This window comes from Aquarana catesbeiana, linkage group LG04 (assembly GCF_042186555.1).
Source record: "Aquarana catesbeiana isolate 2022-GZ linkage group LG04, ASM4218655v1, whole genome shotgun sequence".
Taxonomy (NCBI): Eukaryota; Metazoa; Chordata; class Amphibia; order Anura; family Ranidae; genus Aquarana; species Aquarana catesbeiana.
In genome coordinates, this window is record NC_133327.1 from 394,788,201 (window position 1) to 394,810,681 (window position 22,481).

General features: G+C 43.1%; 1 protein-coding gene across 1 annotated transcript in view; it reads left to right on the forward strand.

Moving 5' to 3' along the window:
* The window catches only part of SMPDL3A (sphingomyelin phosphodiesterase acid like 3A), an 82,126-nt gene that overhangs the window by 23,272 nt on the left and 36,373 nt on the right, over positions 1-22,481 (forward strand). The window contains exon 3 of the mRNA XM_073627183.1: positions 3,760-3,904. Coding sequence (XP_073483284.1) covers positions 3,760-3,904 — 145 coding nt within the window. The remainder of the gene's footprint in view (positions 1-3,759; positions 3,905-22,481) is intronic.

Below are 22,481 nucleotides of genomic sequence, written 5' to 3' on the forward strand. Positions count from 1 at the left end.
GCCTTTAATGCCCTTAATGTTAAAGAAAACATTATGTGTATGTGGGGAGGACGAAGAGAATGCTGAGAGTTAGGATTTCGGAACATCTTACCAACATTAAAAATGGCTATAAGTACCATAGTGTCTCCCTACATTTTAAACTAAAACATCAACAAGATCCATCATTACTACAATTTTGTGGGATTGATATTGTACATCCCTCCTGGAGAGGGTCTAACAGAGTCAGGGATTTATCGCAACGGGAAACCAGATGGATCTATTTATTGAAGAGTTTAGCCCCTAGGGGGTTAAACATAGAATTAGATCTAAACTGCTTCATTAACAATTTTTAGATTAGGTCTTCCTGTCTTAATGTTCACTACAGGTATTGGAGCCCTGTGGTTATGATTTTTTTGGTTTTCATCTGTTTTATTGTGATTACTACCACATTTTAGAATATATTTGTGTGGATGGTGTCTTTTTATTGTTAGTGTATTGTTTTATAAACAGACATGTGTAGTTATACCCCCATTTATACTTGCATTGTAGTAGGGGGATTAAGGGATATGTCTATTATAGATTATATGTCTGGAGTTACCCTGTACATTTAATAAGTATTGGTAAAGTATTAGTCCCTAGGAGGAGGGGAGAGAGGGGAGTTGATTTGGAAACAGATTTTTAAACAGATCCCTCATGTTTGTTATAAGTTGTCGGTATTACCCTGGTAGTTATACAACACTGCACACCTATTATGGGTGGGGTATGGATTGTTACACTCACCGGAGGGGTTGGTTATTATTGTAGGTTAGTTTAGTTTATTCTTCATTTGGTATCCATATAAAATTTATATACAGTATAGATATTTAATTTTTGGAGGCTTATCTATACATTTTATATATATTTTTATTTATCTCTAAAGTGGTATTCAACATCAGATTATATGTATATATATATATTTTTATGAGAGGATCCATATTAATTCCATGGATTTTACTTCTCGTTTACAGTTCAGCATTTTTATGCAATTTGAATTTTATTGGATTTATAATATATAGTAAGATTGTATTTTTATGTATTTTTATTTCTTTATTTTATATTTTATTAGTAGCACAACTGGGAAATAAATGGGCCCAGATTGGGTAACATGCGATCTCAATTTTTAGTCCCTGGGTTGGGATTGCTATGTATATTACCATTGCTATTAAGTAGATAGTTAACTGTGTAAAAGATTGTTCTAATTACTGGCCGGTATTCATTGCCGATATTAAGCAGTAGGTTAGCGATGTGAAAAATCATGGCAAGTGCGGGCTGGCATTTAAAGGATAATTTTATATTTATATATTTTTTAGAATGATGCGGTTTGCACTTATACTCATTCATCAGTTTGGTAGACTGTATTGAAAAATCCCGCGGATTGTTTCTATTATTATTAGAATGCTCTCATGTGCCTATAATTCCTTATCACATCTGCTGTATTAGACACTATTATGTCCGATATACGGGGACGCGAGGTGTGCGCATGCGCAGAGCGTAACCCAGGGGGCGTCTATTGTAGATTAGATAAAAGGGAGAGTGACAGCTAACACAGCCAATCCCATGAAGAAGTCTATCCATGACGAAACATGTCGGGGCGTGGCTGTGAGTTGTGATGTACATGCTGTCAGCCACACAGGAGGTTAGGATTACGAGCGCACGGAGGGACGGAGGAATTCCGAGGGAGGGGTGAGAACTTACCCAGCGGCTGCACACCTCGGGTCCGCCGTGACCATTGTTTATTGGTATATCCACAGAGTTGAGGCTTGCTGTTTACTACACGATTTGTGCCTTTTGATTTTACACTAATGTGAGTGCTATGTGTGAGGAGTGCAGTGATTTTAATAAATTGTTATTGCTGAATTACACTATTGGGGCATTTATTTCTTTTTATGTGGATCCATTGAAAACCATCGCTGTGAACCTCGTATACACCATTTACCCTGGAGTGTGGTAAAAAGAGCATGATTTGCCTTGCATGAGAGTGCTGGCATGTTATTCTGGTGAGTGCAGGTCTGGAGAGTGTGATTCACTAGCATGGTGGTGAGGTGAAAGAAGCACCAAGTTACTCATCATATGACACACATCACTGAGGAATCATCTGTGCGGGACATTTGATTTTCAATTTATCGTCACTATTTTTTGTCACTTACGGCTGGTTTGGAGACTGCTTTCATTCATGAACTGTAGATGAAGTTTTTTACTTTTGCAGCATGAATTGGAAAACTTGCACGTGTTCATTTTTCTAGTTGCTGTCACTTTTATTAATGTATAAGGTCACACTATACATCTGTATGTTTATTTTTAATTTTATTTTTTACAGGTTATATACATATATATATATTTTTGGTGGGTTATTGTTATTTTAGTGTGTTATACTTAGGTGATTGATTCACCTAAAAGAGGGTATCACCACTATTATATTGAGGTGATTGACTCACGATTAGAGGTTATCACCACGTTTGCACACTGTTCTATTTAGGCAACTCATTGATTATTTAGAGGTTGTCACCATCATTGTACACTGTAAGGTATACACGTTTTTTTGTTTTTGAGCGCCTTCCATTTAGCCTAGGTGTCGGTTTACCACGTTTGTGGTTTATTAACCGATATGTAGGATTAAATATTTTATTGATTTATACTGTATACTGAAGGGGGCAGCTTAACAATTTTGGTTTTCACCATTTTACCACACAATCACTGTCACTAGTGTTGATTATTAGTTAATTCACTTTCATTGGTGCATATATATTTATTTAGCTATATATCCAGTAATACATTTATTTTAGTTAATTTTTAGGTTTTTTGTGGAATCAGTGGCGCGGTGGAGGTGTTCCTCGTGCAGTGGGCGGTAGCTTATAGGATACCTATTTTTCTTTAGTTAGCTCATGAGAATCAACGTTTAGATCCCCAAATCAGGAGACTTTTTTATTACTAAATACAGTGTATTGATTCAGTTTTCTTTTATCAAAAGAGAAACATACAACCTAAGAATCAAATTCTTTGTATTCTATTTTTGTGTTCACCTCCAAAGGCAGTGTATAAACTTTATGACCTATTGTGTACCCACCTGAGCAGCATGTTGATTATAAAGATCAGATTATGTCTATATTAGCTCTTAGGATGAACCCATAATGGGGTTCAGTACAGTATACCCTATATATAATGTTCATATTTGAATTCAGTTAATCAATTAAAACTTACCCGCCAACTGTCAAACCTCTAAACCCACCAAAGCAAGGCTTGTGTGGATTATTCCTGTTGCTTTAATTTACAATCATATGTATTCATACATTAAATTACCTTATATACTGTACACCTTATGAACATAATTGCAATTAATAAAACAAAATATGAATGCAAAGTGGGAAACTCTTTATCCTTTTAGGATATTTGAAAAATTACTAAATGTCCATATGCCTGTCCACTGTCCCAACAAACATACTGTTTGTTTAAACACAACAGACCTCGTTTAGTTGAAGGGAGAAATCTGTAATTTGTGCACTTTAAACTTGAATATTTACATACAGATCTACTTGAGCTGCAGAGAATCACAGAATCTAGGACATCCTAATTCACAGACTGTAAGCTTCTTAGCAGATCTAATAAGTCTGCATCAATATATTTGGGCAAATTACAAAAAAATTGCCGCTCACTAATTTACCTGCTTTGTGTTGGTGCAAACCTAGCCATAAAGTTAATAAACACATATATGTAACTTATATCTTATTTCCATTTTTTTTACAGGGATAGCCCCCCTCATGTTCCTGTAAATGAACTATCTACAAAAATAGTAATAGAAGTAATTCAAAACATGACCACCACCATTCGCAAGCTCTTACCCAACATGCTTGTATTTCCTGCACTTGGCAACCATGACTACTGGCCACAGGTATGTTCTAATATGAAATGTAATGGCATTTGAATTTTACACTTCATGAAGTGAGAATCACTAATAAATGAACTCTTCATAAAACAAAAAATATAAATAGTTTGCCTTCAAAGACACAAGTATACCATATCTCTTACAAGAATGATATCAGTAAAACAGATGTTGATACGTTTGCAGTTTGTCAGTAAGGTGCAAGGGGGGGTATTAACCCCTTCCCACCAATCGTACGCAGATGTGCGTACTTGGATTTCCGGGTTTATACCGGGAAGATGCCCACAGCTGCAGGCATCATCCCGGTACCATGTTGTAGAGCGGGCGATCGGCTATCCATGTATAACAACCGATGTAGCTAAAAGCCGCTCGGCTGTTATACCGGAGGAGTGGGAGGGGACGTCCCTCCCGCCGCTCATACCGGGCCTCCCAATCCGCCGGAAGGCCCGATCGATGATCTGCCGCCTCCGGCGGCTGCTGACAGTCTGGAACGAAGCCGTGTATGGCTTCGTTCCAGCCTTCTAATTGTAAACGCGGAAGCGACGTCATGACGTCACTTCCCGTTTACTCGGCTGCCAATGGCACCGATTTTAAAAAAATATACAGTGTTCAGAATCGCCGTTTTCGGCGATCTGAATACTCTGAAGTGCAAAGGAGGGATCGGGGGTCTTTTAGACCCCCGATCCCTCCATAAAGAGTACCTGTCACCACCTATTACTGTCACAAGGGATGTTTACATTCCTTGTGACAGCAATAAAAGTGATCAAAAACATTTTTTTTTTAAAACACAATTTCTAAAAATAAAAATAAATAAAATAAATAAGGAAAAAAAAAATTTAAAGCACCCCCGTCCCCGCGAACTCGCACTGCAAAGAAACCGCATACGGAAGTCGCGCCCGCATATGTAAACGGTGTTCAAATCACACATGTGAGGTATCGACGCGATCGTCAGAGCGAGAGCAATAATTCTAGCACTAGACCTCCTCTGTAACTCTAACCTGGTAACCGTAAAAAAAATTTAAAGCGTCGTCTATGGAGATTTTTAGGTACTGTAGTTTGTCGCCATTCCACGAGTGCGTGCAATTATAAAGCGTGACATCTTTGGTATCCATTTACTCGGCGTAACATCATCTTTCACATATTTACAAAAAAATTGGGCTAACTTTACTGTTTGTTTTTTTTTAAATTTATGAAAGTGTCCCTTTTCCCAAAAATTTGCGTTTAAAACACCGCTGCACAAATACCGTGTGATAAAAAAATATTGTAACAATAGCCATTTTATTCTCTAGATTCTCTGCTAAAAAAATTTATATAATGTTTGGGAGCTCTAAGTAATTTTCTAGCAAAAAATACGGATTTTAACTTGTAAACACCAAATGTCAAAAATAGGCTTAGTCATGAAAGGGTTAAAGCTCAACTCTGTGCTCAACCTCTCTGATGGTCACCCGGCAGTATTTTATGTTTTTTGTGATATTTACTTTTTCAGAAGTCTTCAGGCCAGTAATAATGTGATGCCACAGGGTTCTGGATGAAATGTATGTCTTTAATGTCTTTAAATCCAAAATACCGAGGACATTTTTTTTCTTTACGCCTACAGTGGGACATTTAAAAATATCTCAGAGCTGGCTTTTAGGTTAAGTTAATTTAAAATAAAAATGTCATTTTCTCTATAAATAGTACTCTACTGCAAAATATTTACACAAAATCATTTAAGTTCAAGTTTCCACATCTCCTGTAGTATAGAAGCAGGCAAAACAATGGGTCCTTCGTCCTCTGCCACGACTCGCGTTCTCAACTCTGCTACACCTTGTTATAGGTTAAAGGCTGCTTAAGTGTTAGTATTCTACCATTCTGTAATAATACACAGAATTAGGTCACAAGCAACTTGATGATAGATTATTTAGCTGTATTATGGCAAGGCAAATTAGACAATGCATGAATCACTAAACAGGCAACTGAACATGTTTAAAGATGCTGTACTAGATAAATTGAACACAGACCCATAATATGGCAAGCAACTGAACTGCAGAAATGCTAAACCAAATTTTAATTGATGTAAGTAGGGTTAAAAGCATTGGCATTAAGTAAGCCAAAAATAAATGTCCTCGAGTGCACGCTATGCATACTGCCCTAATAGCCCTAATAGTGGGTAGGTGTATGTGTGCCTGACAAGGGGTACCCCTGGAGATAGCTATAAAGTACCTGGCGCCCTTTTTAGCAGTACTAAGCCAGCTATCATTGGGGCCCATCCATAAGGTGGCGCACATGAAGCTGTCCTTATGCTGTAGAATGGATGGCTGATGGGCTGTTAAGTAAGGAGCAGTTGCTATTGCCATTAACTGTAGGCAGTAGGGGATTAAGTTGGGTTGTTACACTCATCACTCCTTCATGATCAAACTCTCACTGACTGTAGGCCCACATGACAACAGGTCCCTCCAGCTTTGGTCCCAGAACAGACAAAGGCTCATGCTATCTCAGGTTCAGTCTCTCTGAATGTGGGCACAGACAGGTAGGAGTGGCAGGTCTGTTCCCCACAGAATGCAGCACAAGAGGCTCTCAGTGGCTCAGTCCACAGCCTTGATGGACACAGCACACAGATCCTCCATCGCTGTCTCTCTGGTGCAGACTCCCACAGCAACAGGTTCACGCATTCTGGTTCCCCTCACTGTTCTACCCTGACCTCTGGTCAATTGTCTAGAAAAATTACTCATTTTCTTCCTCTGTGTGCAGGGAATCTGGGTAGTGAAGTCCAAGCTCCATCCACTGTACTGGGAGTCGATTCCACATCTTCACAGCTACTGTGAAGAAGCCTTTCCGTATTTGGAGATTAAATATTTTTACCTCCAGACGTAAAGAGTGCCCCCTTGTCCTCTGATGACCTTAAGGTGAATAACTCAACACCAAGTTCACTATAGAGACTACTTATGTATTTATACATGTTGATCATACCCCCCCCCCACATCTCCTCTTCTCAAGAGAGAATAGATTCATAGCCAAGATCCTCCATGTCTCTTATCAGTTTGGTTTCCCTTTTCTGCACTTTCTCAAGTTCCTCAATATCCTTTTCGTGAACTGGTGCCCAAAACTGAACTGCATATTCCAGATGAGGTCTTACTAATGATTTGTGCAGTGGCAAAATGATATCTCAATCTTTGCAGTCCATACCTCTTTTATTATTATTATTTTATACTACAAAGTATTTTGCTCACTTTGGGAACCACTGCTTGGTATTGCATGCCATTATTAAGCTTGTGATCTACCAGATCACCCAAATCCTTCTCCATCATTGTTTCTCACAGTTGTACTCCCCCTAGTATGTATGATGCATGTATATTTTTAGCCCCCAAGTGCAATTTATATGTAATACAGCATGTTTATTACATTTCAAATCTTAAAATAAAATGATTCAGGTTTGCAAAATGAGAAGTCATACAGGGGTTATGCATTCTGTTGTGTAAGAGAATACTTATACATAAATTATTGTCAAAGTAACCACTAGATATCACTAGAGATTATGTATATGGATTGAAGTTTTTTGTGGCCCCCTGAAAGTCTCTAGGCTCGACCTGGCTCTATCTCTCATGTAAATACTACAATAGCGATCTTGGATTTGAGTTTATGTGCACACTTCCATCATGTCACACTTAATACATAGATATTTTGGCACCTTACCGTGTCTATCCATCTGAAGGATGAATGGATTGCAAAATTGAAATAAAGGCTATTAACCTTCCTACATTCAATCTTCTTCACAGTGATCATTGAGCTGTGTATGCCATCAAGAAATGTCACTGGGACAGGAAACAAGAGTAATCTTCCCAACAGTGACACAGACAGCAATAAAAACCTGACAGAGGTTTCACCATACCCCATTCTACACAAAGCTAAAAAACATTGTGGTTTGACACCAAAAGGAAGTCACAGGAGACTTAAAAAGAGTACACAGATGGAAAACTGCATTGCATTGTTCTTTCCATTAACACCCATCATACCATAACAAAATAACAGCCTCAAAGTAAACACATGCCAATGGTGTGGGAGCCCCTTTATTGGACCTAAATACATTTTAACTAATAAACTTTATTACCAAACAGAACCACTATTACAGCCCAACTTTGGACATATTTAAAAATTATCCCTTGTACTGCAAGCTGTTCTAGGGGAGATGAGAAACAGTTTTACTAACTCAATCCTCTGCTCCCCTGCAGGGGGCACTTCCCCATGACCAGGCAGTGGACTGTCCCCCAAGTCCTCGTATCCAGAGTAGGGCTATAGATCTTTCTCTGATTTTGATGGCATCAGGACCGGTGGAGCATGGGGCTACAGAAGCTGCCGGCACTGGTTTAGCTGCGGGGAAGAGTGGAGGATTGGGTAAGTATATCCTCTTTTATTGTTCCTTTAGAACAAAACAAGCAAAACTAACGCTAGTGGTGCGGTCACAATGCCACTGCAGGAAATAATTTTTTTATTTGCCCGGAGTTGGGCTTTAACTATTAGCAGACCAACATGCTTTGTCATTAGTGTCATTAGTGCCCAGAGTGAGGGCTTAAGCTACTTGGTAACTGGTTGCAGGCCACAATGAGCGGAGCGGGCAGATGTACCCGATACTCATTCACATGGGGGGGGGAGATCTGGAGGCCCCCTTCTTAAAGGGGGGCTTCCAGATTCCGATAAGTCCCCCATCCACAGACCCCGACAACCACCGGCTAGGGTTGTTGGGAGGAGGCCCTTGTCCTCAGCAACATGGGGGCAAGGTGCTTTTGGGGTGGGGGGCGCAGAGCCCCCCCTGCCCCAAAGCACTCACCCCCCCATGTTGAGGGAATGCGGCCTGGTATGGTTCAGGGGGGCGCTCGCTCATCCCCTCCCTTTCCTGACCTGCCGGGCGGCATACTCGTATAAGGGTCTGGTATGGATTTGGAGGGGAACCCCACGCCATTTTATTTTTTACATTTTGGCGTGGGGGTCCCCCATGAATCGATACTAGACCTGAAGGGACTGGTATGGACCTGGGGGAGAACTCCACGCCGTTTTTTTCACAAATTTTTTTACTGGCAAATTATAATTCTTTTTTTTACATTCAGCTTTCAGGAGGGAAACCTGCTGACAGCTGATGACTCATCGGTTGCTAAGGACGAGGCGGCTGGCTTCTCGGCCCCCTGCTTAGCAACTAGCTATATACAGTGGTAAAATAAGAACCGCAAAAAAGCAAAACACATAAAAAATTGCATCAAAAATGCACCACTTACGTTTCTGGTGCAGCTCCATTGAAGTCTATTAGCCACAAATCGTGGTAAAAGAGTCCCCAACCCTTTCCAAAAATGCACTGGCTGTAAAAACGCATAGTTGTGAACTAATACCATAGGAAACCATTTTAAATGGACTGTAGTGCATTTCTGCAAACTGCAAAACACACTAAAAAACGCATAGGCGTGAACGTAGGTAAAATATATTTTAGCATGTCAGAAATGTAAAGAAAGCTCTAAGTTGGCCTTGGTTATTGGAATTTTATTATGTTACTTTTTATGACTTCAGTTCTTAAAGGAGCAATCCAATTCTACGTCTGGATAGAGTTTAGCTATCATTTAAAAACATATTTTCACAGTAATGAGATGGGATAAGTGGCTTTTCATACCAGTAGAAAGCTCACTGTTGCCTTCAGAGAGGTGAATGAAATGTCACTTTGTGCACTTCAATCAAAGTAAAAAAAAAAAAAAGAAAGTAAACAGTGTGATGCAGCAAAATATGCATTAAATTGCTCCCCACCACAGCACACTGCAGCCAAACACTGATAGCTGCCCGCTAGGTAAAATTAAGCATATAGAGTGCGGGCAGTGTGATGGAGCCCTGAAATATGTAAACATCTTTCTGTGTTGGGAGCAGGAGCTCCCAGCACAGGTACTGTCGGGTACCGGAAAGCTCCCGATGCATACTTGCAATCAGTAACTTTCGGATTGTGTGACCACTGTGACAGCAAATCATGTGATCGGAATGCCCGCCTCCCATCTTTTAGAACAGTGGTTCTCAACCTTTCTAGTGCCGTGACCCCTTGAAAAAATTCCCAAGTTGTGGGGACCCCTAACAGTAAAATTATTTTCGTTGGTCGCGTTTGCTGGCACAGTGGCGGCGTTTGCTGGCACAGTGCTGACAATTGATGGGCACAGTGGCTGCACAGTGGGACGTTTGCTGGCACAGTGGCGACAATTGATGGGCACAGTGGCTGCGTTTGGCACAGTGGCAACAATTAAAGGGCACAGTGGCTGCGTTTGCTGGCACAGGTGGCGACGTTTGCTGGCACAGTGGCGACAATTTATGGGCACAGTGGTTGCGTTTGGCACAGTGGCAACAATTAAAGGGCACAGTGGCTGCATTTGATGGCACAGTGGCTGCGTTTGATGGCACAGTGGCTGCGTTTGATGGCACAGTGGTGACAATTGACGAGCACAGTGGCTGCATTTGATGGCACAGTGGCGGCGTTTGCTGGCACAGTGGTGACAATTGATGGGCACAATGGCTGCATTTGATGGCACAGTGGCGGTGTTGCTGGCAGTGGTGACAATTGATGGGCACAATGGCTGCATTTGATGGCACGGTGGCGGTGTTGCTGGCAGTGGTGACAATTGATGGGCACAGTGGCTGTGTTTGATGGCACAGTGGCGACAATTGATGGGCACAGTGGCTGCACAGCGGCAACGTTTGCTGGCACAGTGGTGACAATTGATGGGCACAGTGGCTGCGTTTGGCACAGTGGCAACAATTAAAGGGCACAGTTCCTGCGTTTAATGGCACAGTGGCGACAATTGATGAGCACAGTGGCTGCATTTGATGGCAGAGTGGCGGCGTTTGCTGGCAGAGTGGCGACAATTGATGGGCCCAGTGGCGACAATTGATGGGCACAGTGGCTGCACAGTGGCGACATTTGCTGGCACAGTAGCGACAATTGATGGGCACAGTGGCTGCATTTGATGGCACAGTGGCGGCGTTTGCTGGCACAGTGGCGACAATTGATGGGCACAGTGGCGACAATTGATGGGCACAGTGGCTGCGTTTGCTGGCACAGTGGCGACAATTGATGAGTACAGTGGCTGCATTTGATGGCACAGTGGCGGCGTTTGCTGGCACAGTGGCGACAATTGATGGGCACAGTGGCGACAATTGATGGGCACAGTGGCTGCACAGTGGCGATGTTTGCTGGCACAGTGGCGACAATTGATGGCACAGTGGCGACAATGGGCACAGTGGCTGCACAGTGGCGACACTTGCTGGCACAGTGGCGACAATTGATGGGCACAGTGGCTGTGTTTGGCACAGTGGCAACAATTAAAGGGCACAGTGGCTGCGTTTGATGGCACAGTGGCGACAATTGATGGGCACAGTGGCTGCATTTAAAGGCACAGTTGCAGCGTTTTAATGGGGGTTTTTATTTTCAGATTTTTTCAGTTTGTTTGCGCCCCCACCACTTATTTATATATAAACGTCCCGGTTGGTTCCTCAAAAGTGGTTATTCCGTGCCAGTGCTAGATACACAAAGTGTATAGCACCCAAACATGTATCTAGCACTGGCACGGAATAAACACTTTTGAGGAACCAACTGGGACATTTATATATATATATATATATATATATATATATATATATATATACGTTTATATATATATAAATGTTAAGTAACATAATGAAAAAAATGTTATCTTGTCAGCTTCTCCTGTGTGTCTGACTTACCAGATGTCACAGTGACACAGGTGTTCTTCTTCAGGTGTGTCGTTGCCTCCCTCTTGGTACACTCATCCACAGCAAGCGGACTTCGGTGGGTGTAACAAGATGTCCGCTTGCCGACTTCTAAGTCTAAGCATTACTGTGGACGAGAGTACCAAGATGGCGGCGACGGAACGTCACTTCCGTGCAGTCTCTCCTGTGCAGGAAGTGACATCTCGCTGGCCTGAGATGCTGGCCGAGACGGACCCGAAGTTACTGCCGGAGTCCGTCCGTCTCGGCCAGCATCTCAGGCAGCATCTCGGCCAGCATCCGCGACCCCCTGGAGAATCGGCAATCGACCCCCCAGGGGGTCGCGACCCCCAGGTTGAGAACCGATGTTTTAGAACCTTTTAATGGGTCAGAAGGCGCAACGGGAAGAGGTCAAGTTAAAAAAAGGATTTCTAGAACCCCTTTGTTGTGTGTTTTCCTACTGCAGATACTGTATATCCAGAACAGAAGTGAACATCTATTTAAAGGGGCTGTACACCTTTTGTGCTGCAGCAGCCCCAAAGATCCCCCCCCCCCCCTTCTTGCCTGAGCCTGATCGTTCCAGCGACGGGGACTAACACACCAGCTCCAGCCGCTGTCTCGGGTCCTCATTGGATAGATTGATAGGAGCGAGAGCCATTGGCTCCCACTGTAGTCAATCAAATCCAGTGACACGGGAGCCGGGACCGAGTCCTGCTGTCTGTGTCAATGGACACAGCAGCAGGACTCGGGAGCGTGCCCGCACGAGTGCCCCCATGGGAAGCGGCTCTCCGTGGGGGCACTCAAGAAGAGGAAGAGCCAGGAGCACCAGGGGGGACCCCAGAAAAGGAGGATCAGGGGCACTCTGTGCAAAACCCTTGCACAGAGCAGGAAAGTATACCATGTTTGTTATTTAAAAAAAAAACAAAAAAAACAAAGCTTTACAATCACTTTAAGCATACTTTCATACAGACAGCTAGAGTGCGGTAAAAATACCTACTACAAGCGGACATGGTGCTGCTTGGATAGGTAGACATTTTTGTAGCTGCGATGCTGTGCATTGAGGTGTGGCAATTTTAATGCTACATGCAGAGTTTGACAGCTGGCAATGTCTGTCAAACTCCCCCATGTAAGTATATAGGCAGTTGCGGCACTTTCCAGCTCTGGAAAATTGCCTTCTGAACACCTTTTGGCTTTAGTTTTGGCCATAGATACACTTTAAGCCTAAAGATACTTGCTGCACACAACTGTCACTTTTCAATCCTTTTCCAATTCATGCCAAGTATACAGAATCGTCACACTAGCCTATTTTCACATTCAGTTACTTGATCAAAGTAAGATAAGCAAATGTTTGCAACTCCTTTAGTAAATAAACCTCACTGTATCATTGGTGGATTGTTTTTTCCCAAGATGCTTTGTGTTGAGTCCTGGTGATATAAAGCCATATTTCCTTATTACTAAGCCTCACCCTTTCATCATTTGAGTTGAGCCACAGCTGTGACAACAAATTGCACCATAAATGTATAAATCAGATGACAATAGATGAGCCATCCTTTGTGCCCAAGAGAGGAAGGAACAAGAGTTCATATGTGTGTAGTCATTTATTTCAGCTCCATATCAACTTTTTTTTTGTTGTTACTTTGATTTTGATCTCTAAATAAGTTGTTTTACTGAAACAATTACAATGCAAATGGGAAAGCTAAGTGTCCGCTATACTATACATGTGTAGTGCACCCCCTAAAGGGCCGCGGGTAAATTAAGTTTATTTCCTCGCCTTAGCTCGCACACAGCCAGGCACACCACATTCCAACAGTCTCTCTCTGGCTCAAGAAGCAGTCTATGTTTTTTCTTGTTGTTGTTTTTATTTTTGAGTAGAACTTGGATGGAGGTAGGGAGCATGGGATACCCCGTAACTGTAAAACTTGAGTTTTGACAGGTTGAGGACTACTAATTTTCTGGCTGCACTAGTTTACTTAACACAAAAAGGCTTATACTGCCTCAGCTACGCCTGTACAACACCTGATGGTATTGCACCCCTGCTTGGCTGCACGGGTACACTTCAGACTGTATTTTTCTTTAGTAACAAGTCCCAAAGAATCTTCCAGCTGCCCGTGATCCTTCTTCTGAAGAATAAAGCACTAAACAGCACTGGGGTTTTGTACTCAGGACCACAGGATCATCAGTTGCCTCCTTCCGATATTTCGGTGGCGGTGAGGGAGAAGCAGACTCACTCAGCCTCTGGGACAACTTGGGATTTCTCCCACAGCTTAATTTCCAACTTTCCTCATGTGAGCTCTCTCCTGACCCATACCTGATATTCTTTCTTATCAGGTCCCCCAGCTAGGCCTAATTGGGACCTTCTTTGCCTTGTGCTGGCTCCTTCCCTGGCTTCGGCCCAGGAGGGCAAGGCCCCTCAAAAGGGGTTTCTTCGTGGCTGGACCCTGAAATGCTTCCTTACACCAGCATGCTGCAGACTTCCTTTGCTGCTCAGACGCAGACTATTTAAGGGCTCGTCCCCCACCTTGTGACACACCTCCCCGTGGATTGGCAGAAGTCCTCTAAATATTCAGGCTGCAGACTCTGTCTTCCCACCCACTATGTTCTGGAAACCCCCAGATAGTTCCAGGATACAGGGGGAAGTAGCAAAGAAGCAGTCTGTGAAACCATGATCGGCCCTAACCAATCAACTCCCGTTCCACTGATTACAGTGGACCTAAACTAAATTTACCTAACAGCCTTACCTGACCCAGGAGGGTGCTACACTTGTTTAGTTACATATGTTGTGTAGCAGGAGGGTGCATCCACTCTTTTAGGGCGTACACACGGTCGGACTTTGTTCGGACATTCCGACAACAAAATCCTAGGATTTTTTCTGACGGATGTTGGCTCAAACTTGTTTTCCCTACACACGGTCGCACAAAGTTGTCGGAATTTCCGATCGACAACCACGCGGTCACGCACACCACGTACGACGAGACTAGAAAAGGCCGGTTCAGAACCAAGGGCGGCACCCTTTGGGCTCCTTTTGCTAATCTCGTGTTAGTAAAAGTTTGGTGAGAGACGATTCGCGCTTTTTCAGACTCGTGGCTTTCAGATCGTTTTCTGCCGTTCAGTTTGTGCTTGTGGGTTTGTATCTGCTCTTCAGTGTGTGCAGTCAGTTCGTATCAGAGTTTTCTGTGTGATCTTGCCTGCTCGTTGCTGTTTTTCAGGTCGCTTCACAGGCCTTGCTGTTCTTCAGTGCGTTCTGTTACTTCGTTCTGAGCAGCCGACCGTTTTCTAGCCATGTTTCGTATGCGTACTCCTCGTAGAGTTTGTGCTGTGCGGGGGCTTGGTGTTGGGGTCCTGACCTTGACACAAGTCCAGTCCATGAACAGGGTGGGGAGGAGTTCATGGACCAAGAATTGGTTGCTTCAGCGTGACCAGTTCTGTCATATGCCTTTGCTCTGTGAGATCCGTAAGAATAATCCTGATGATTTCAGGAACTTTCTCAGGATGACGGACCCCGTATTTCACCGTTTGTTGGCTTTGCTGACCCCCTATATCAGCAGGCAGGATACCTGCATGAGGCAAGCCATCACTCCGGAGCAGAGGTTGGTCGCTACCTTGCGGTATTTGGCCACAGGGAGAAGCCTGCAGGACCTCAAGTTCTCGACAGGCATCTCCCCCCAGGCTCTTCTTTGTGGACATTTACTGCTTGTGTTTGTTTGAGCTGACCCTGACAGAAATGTGTGGAGTGCAGAAAATGTCGTGATTGTGTAACCTTATACAAAGCACTGTTGGCTGTTATTTACTAAATGCAAAGACACTTTTCACTACAAGTGCACTTGCAACTGCACTGAAACTGCACTTGTAGTGCAAAGTGGATTTGCCCTTAGGAAATAACCCCCATTTTCTCATAAAACAACAATTACATCACCCCAAAAGTGTTGTAGTGTTGAGACAATAATCCACACATTCTTGATGAACAATCTTTTTAATACCTGCACAATCACGTGTGCATTTACCAAAGGTTTTTCTGACAAACCAACATGTTTGTTGTATACCAATTTTTGTGGTGTCATTACCCAAAATCAAAATGTGCATTTTATAGAAAACAGGCCTGTGTACAACCCACAAGAAAGACACAAATCTTGATCTTACAAAGTTCACATTTGGTAGAACTTGAAGGCAATATCAGATATGAGTATTTAGGAACTGTGTTTGATATTGCGTTCAGATGGGGGGAAATCACCCCAGGAAAAGCCAAATTTGGAAGATGCACACAAATTTCACAATGTCAACATGTGCTATCTGCCATCAGGGGGGATCAAGGGACGTGTTTTGGGGGAGAAAGCCCTTCCTCACCGCTACTTTATTATTGAGGAAGGGGTTGCACCCCCGAAACGCGTCCATTGATCTCCCGTGATGGCAGATAGCACATGTTGACACACTGTGTGCATCCTCCAAATTTGGCTTTGGGAAAAATCACAAAAACATTTCGCACATTGTAGCACACAAAAGAAGAAAGTGATTTGGAGGGGTTTTAAACTCGCCCCAAAACATCAATGATGTTTTTATATTTTGGAATAACATCATTGATGTTGTGCTTGATGTTTTCCAATTGTAAATTACACCCCATGATCTCCTCGATCAGGATCTGGGCACTTTCGGATGTGAAAGGATCTTCATCCACAACCTCACGATCACCTAAAAAGAGAGGAAACCCAAAATAAATTAGGTCTAAAAAATATGCCGCCATCCATCTCTTATCTGAGCCTGTGGTCGCAGACACTCACCTGTTGTGGTGACTAGTTCCACCACGTCTTCTTCCTCCTGCTCATCTTGTGTTGGTGGGATTTCACCTTCTTCCAGAGGTGGGGGGTCTGTGGTCTCCTCGGATGAGGGGTGTCCTCCGAATCTTTTCTCCCCTATGTAAAACAAAAATGGTATAATTAGCACACAGATATTTAATGTCAGAACTATAAAGATGAAACATTGCTTGGAAGTGGGGTACAATTGTCTATTTTAGCCGAGTTCCAAGATGTAGCTTTTTTAGTGTCCTTTGTCAAGCTGCAATACTTTACCTGTTTGGTACAAGCTTCACAGATGGAGACCCCCCTATAGTATACACTGGAGCACCTGTGTGCCCCCCCCTAATAAAAATGGTGTTCTGGGGTCCCACACTAGTGCTCCAGTGTCCATATGTGAAAACAGCTGCTGAGTGTCCTCTCCTTACACACAATCTAGTTTGCATTTCATTCTAGTAACAAAGCCATCTACACAACCCAATTGTTTGAAGACAAGTATAGGGCGTCCAAATGGTGGCCAAATGCATATGGCCTAAACAATGGTATTTTATCGTCCGAAATAAAAATGTGTGATCCGAACGAATAATGTGCCCATGAACATGAAAGTTGACATTTTAAACTGTACAACAGTTCCTAAAAGCACATGGAGCAGCACGAACGTAATAAACACAAAAAAAATAGGAACACAGCACAACTACTTACTTTTTTGCAGCACTCTCCGGATCTTTCTGTACTGCTCATGTTCTCGTAATTTCAGGTCCGACCACCGCTTCCTGAGCTGATCTTTCGATCGTCGTACCCCGAATTTCTGGTGCAGACTCCTGACCACTTTCGCCATGATCTTGGCCTTTCGGACATTGTGGTTGGGGTAAGGCCCATACTTTCCATCATAGTCGGCCTTCTTCAGGATGTCCACCATCTCCAACATCTCCCCAAAGGACATATTTGAGTCCTTTAACTCCTTCTGGATCGGGACGTTTCAGGCTCCGGCCTTTCCTCCTCCTCCTCGTTGCTGTAATTAGCACGATCCTGCTGTCTATCCGCCATGTGCTCTTCCTCCACTGCGCCGAACGAAAAGGGGCGGGGAATAGAATAGAAAGAACGTCAGGGGCGGGCGGAGTTATACGCATGCGCAGTGTGTATAAATCGTAACGCGCGCGTCTTACGTACGATCTGTGAGCGGAGGAAGGAGCATCGGAGATGCCGATCGTGCTAACGAAGGTAGGATCTAAACTTGGGCCTATACTGCTTCGAAATGGAAGCCTATATTGTAACAAGATTAGGGGAGTTTGGCCTGACATTAGGGTTTGTCTTGTGTTGTGTCTTGCAGAGAAAATGGATGGGTTCAACGACCACAATTTCTTGCCCCTGTTCATTGACAAGTACAGGGAGCTGCCCTGTCTGTGGCAAGTGAGACCCCCCCACTATAATCACAAACAGAAGAGGCAGGCAGCGCTGGAGAAACTGCTGGAGTTGGTGAAGCCGGTGGTCCCCACAGCAACCATCCCCTATTTAAAAGCAAAAATTGGTGGCCTGAGGAGCACGTATCTTAGGGAGCGAAAGAAGGTCACAGATTCCCAGAGGTCCGGAGCTGCTGCAGATGACGTTTATGTCCCCAGGCTGTGGTACTACGAGAGACTGCGATTTCTGTCAGACCACACTGAAGTCAGGGAATCCCTCTCCACTCTTCCTTCCACGCTTCCTTCCACCCCAGCTGAGGCTTCCGATGTCCAACCTGGGCCTTCCAGCCAGGAAGAAGTGGAGGAGCCCAGCTGGAGTCAGGTATAGCATTCTTCGACAGATTTCTGGGCAATAAAAAAATGATGTTTACTAGATGTTATTATTGATCATTAATTGCTGATTAAAAAAAGTGTTTTACATATCAATAGACAGTAGTGGGCACCCAAAATTGGGACAAGAATGCAAAATGCTGGGCTTAGAATGATAGTCTGTTATATTTGTTAACATTCAATTTGCAGCAGTCAGGAGGTGAAAATTGTGTGTGATTGATGTAAAAAAATACTAAAACTATGTCCCTTTTTCATACACAGGAAGACCTCAGCCAGGAGGAGGCTGTGGAATGTGGCAGCCAGGAGGAGGCGGGGATTAGTGGCAGTCAGGAGGAGGCGGGGATTAGTGGCAGTCAGGAGGAGGCGGGGATTAGTGTCAGCCAGGAGGAGGCGGGGCTAAGTGGCAGCCAAGAGAAGCCTGGGACAAGTCGCAGCCTGACTGAGTCTCAGGTTCCTCCCCTCCACCTGCCACATAAACGAGCCAGGAAGATGACTCCCAGTCCTGTGCAGGATTCAGCATACAGGCTGATCCAGGAGGCTTTGGCATCCCTCAGAGCCTTCCACAGGCCTGAAGAGGCCTTTGCCTGCATGGCTGCCACCAAATTGCAGGGCATGCAGGAGGGCCAACGCAAGATCTCTGAGGACCTGATTTATAAAGTCCTACGTAAGGGGGAGAGTGGGGAACTGACACACAAGACGGATGTCATTGAGATCGACGATCCTCCTCCTCCTCCTGCTGCCACAACTCCACCACCACAGCCAAAGGCTGGAAGGAAGCGTGGAAGGAAGACCAAAGAGTGATGACCCTGGGTTCAGTCTGGTCTGACAGAAGATGCAGTCTCTCGTATGACCACAGCCTGGGGACATAGATGTCATCTGCTGCTTTCCGGATCTCTGGGACTTCTGGACCAGACTGCCCTCCCTTAGATAAGGACTCCTCAGGCCACCAATTTTGCTTTTAAATAATTGATGTCTGCCCTGGGGGTCCAAGGCTTCACCCACTTCTGCAGTTTCTCCAGCGTTGCCTCCCTCTTTGTTTATAGTTGTGACCCCTTAATAAAATTTTTTTTAGGTAAATTCTACTCTCCTCTGTGTGTTTTCATCCAAAAAGGTCAGTTTGTTGGTGACAATTCAGGTACATTTCTAACATAAAATGTGAAATTAACAAGGGACAACAACACCAAACAATCTCCTACAGATTAAATAGAACAACATATCAATGGTGTTGTGGGAACTTGTCACAAAAAACAGACAAACATTTTCGGGAGTACAAATCAAAATCACCAAAAAACAAAATTAAAAAAGAGAAACACAAAAAAAGAATCTACATTAAATTCAAAAAAAAAAAAAAATGTTGTCAGATGTGAGAAATCAAAATATATTGAGGGAATCCCGATAAATAGTAACGAAAGAAGTTTGTGAGAAGTGTGTGTGAATATGAGCATCAAAACTACTTAATTCTTGTCACATTATAAAGAAGAAGAGAGTGCGCTGTATTAAACCATTTTGAACATTGCAGCGTGACGAAAGTGCTGTATCCATTGCGAACGCTAAGTTTACCAGAACGAGCTGTCCCGTGTCGGAATTTCTTCTGAGCATGCGTGGCACTTTGTTCGTCGGAACAGGCCACACACGGTCGGAATTGACGCAATCGGATTTTGTTGTCGGAAAATTTTATCTCCTGCTGTCCAACTTTGTGTGTCGGAAAATCCGATGGAAAATGTCCGATGGAGCCCACACACGGTCGGAATTTCCGACAACACGCTCCGATCGGACATTGTCCATCGGAAAATCCGACCGTGTGTACGGGGCATTTGTCAGTTCCTGTCCAAACCCAGGGGTAGTGGCCTTGTCCTATTAGTATATAATGTGCATGGGCCCCCTAGGGGAGCTATCCTACTCCACCCTGCTTGTGTGGACACCTATGGGATAACCTGTTCTTTCTTAACAGGTACCCATTGCATTGATAGTTCTCTGCACACCTGTATTAGGCCTTAAACCAGAAGTAGGAAACCTCAGCACTCCAGCTATTTTGAAACTACAAATCCCATCATGCCTCTGCCTCTAGGAGTCATACCTGTGATTGTCAGGGTTTTGCAATGTCTCATGGGACTTGTAGATTCACCACAGCTGGAGGGCCGAGGTTGCCATACCCCTTCCTTAAACCAATGGACCCTGTTTGGGCAACAAGTTGAGTTTCCAGAAGAGAGCCCCATCTAAATGTTAGAAAAAGGAAGAGTTCACACCAGGAATGCCTTTTAACAGTTTACAGAATCAATAGAAGCAAAAGATATTTAAATATTTCAGCCACCTCTTAAAGGTGGTAGCACTCAACTTTAAGTTACAAAAAATCCAAGCATAGTTCCGAGAGAATGAAAGGAGAGACGAGAAGCCTGTTGTCCATAGGAGGGGTGTCCCGGAGTCCCACATTCCAAAGCAGGGAAATAAAGGTAGTCCCATAAACTACAAACAGTCTTTCAACTGTTACAGAATTCCTCCCTAAACGAATAAGACCCAACTGCCCACATGTTGTTCTGGTCTGGTCCACTCACACAGAGACAACCAGTAATCATTCTCGTCATGGCAACTAACCCAGGATGCTCTCTGCCTACCTAATATATCATTACCCAGGGTGTCCTTCTCCTAGCAGAGATATAGCTGCCACGTAATCCTACTGACTCCTGAGTCTTTCTAGATTTCAGCTATGGAAACATCTTTATGCCCAAAAGAGCATTATAAAGGGCCACCTATGCGTTCTACTCTACACATAAAGTAAATTGCAAGGCTTTCAGCAAATGTAAATACTGACTCCTACCTGCTACCATTACACATGGATTCTACTTGTTTCCTACTTTCCTGTAGCCAGATCCATTTCCTATAAGTTCTGATGAGAGGTTAATCTTTATATAATCACATTGTAAGTCCCAGTGATGCAATAGTTATATTCAGTTTTATTTTGCCAATTTTAGGAAATCATCGCTGGATGAAAAGTCAGTTATTACAATCATTTACAAAAAGCAAATATAGCCATTTTTATGTCATATGATAGTTTGATTTTGTTTTCTTCTTAATTATTGATACTGCAGTGGATTATAGTATTAAAGTGCTATTGAAAATGTTACCTTTCACTTTTTTAAACATAAATAGAGGTGCACTTTAAAGTGGATGTAAACCCACCACTCACCTAGTACTAATGCCACAGTATTAATGTATATATACATGCAAGCCTCCTGCATGTATCCCTACCTTGCAAATGTCACCCCCTTCAGCAGTAGGAGCCCCACAAAACTCTGGAATTGGTGGGTGGGTCTCTTTGCTGGAGCTCGGTGGGTGGAGTTGGGATGTCACAAGACTCCACCATCAACCTCTACACTCTCCTATTCCTTTTTGAGTAACATCCAGTCAAAACTCAGGAAAAGCACCACATGAATTCAGCATGTCCAATCATGCTGAGGTGTGGAGCAGCCAATCCTGGGGGAGCTGGAGAATGCATGAGATAAAGAAATCAGATGTCAGTCACAGCAGTGGGGAATGTGGCAACTCAAACTTATCTGTGTGTTGTTTTTTATCTTACTACAAAAAGACAAGAGGATTGCTCAGAGCTGGATTAGCTCTTCGTGGCAAGACTGGGCACAGATGCCTTGACATCCTCTACTGTACCAGGTAGAAGTCTTCATTAAAAAAAAAAAATTCAGGTTTACATCCACTTTAATAAAAAGGGTGTGCTTGGCCAATATAGTGAAAGACTGCAGCACTAAAAAAAATCCCTGCACTGGTTGGTAGGGTTGCCACATCATCCCTTTAATCCGGGACACACATTAATTACACAGGTTCTGTGGCTGATTAAGGTAATTAAACTCGCTTGGTGCCTTATCTGCATTAAATCAGCCTCAGAACCTGTGTAATTAATATGTCTCCTGGATTAAAGGGATGATGTGGCAACCCTATTGGTGGGATGTGGTAAATGTGGATTTAAGTGTAAAGTGCGCTGTCAAAACTAAGTGTATAAGTTCATAGACCTATATGCAAATACCAAATGTGTATAAACAATTCATACAAAATGACAAAAAACTTTAAACAAACCAGTGAAACAAAGTCTAAAATGAAATAAAAAAAATAATATATTAGTGCAAAACTAATAAGTGAGTTCAAAATTATGGTTATGTTAAAAACAACCTTATAAAAAAAAATATGTGTATAAAAAAATAGTCCATCTGTGAATCAACTGTTAGATCCTGTGAAATTGTCCATCCAAAACAATACAATATCCAAAAATATATATAAAACACA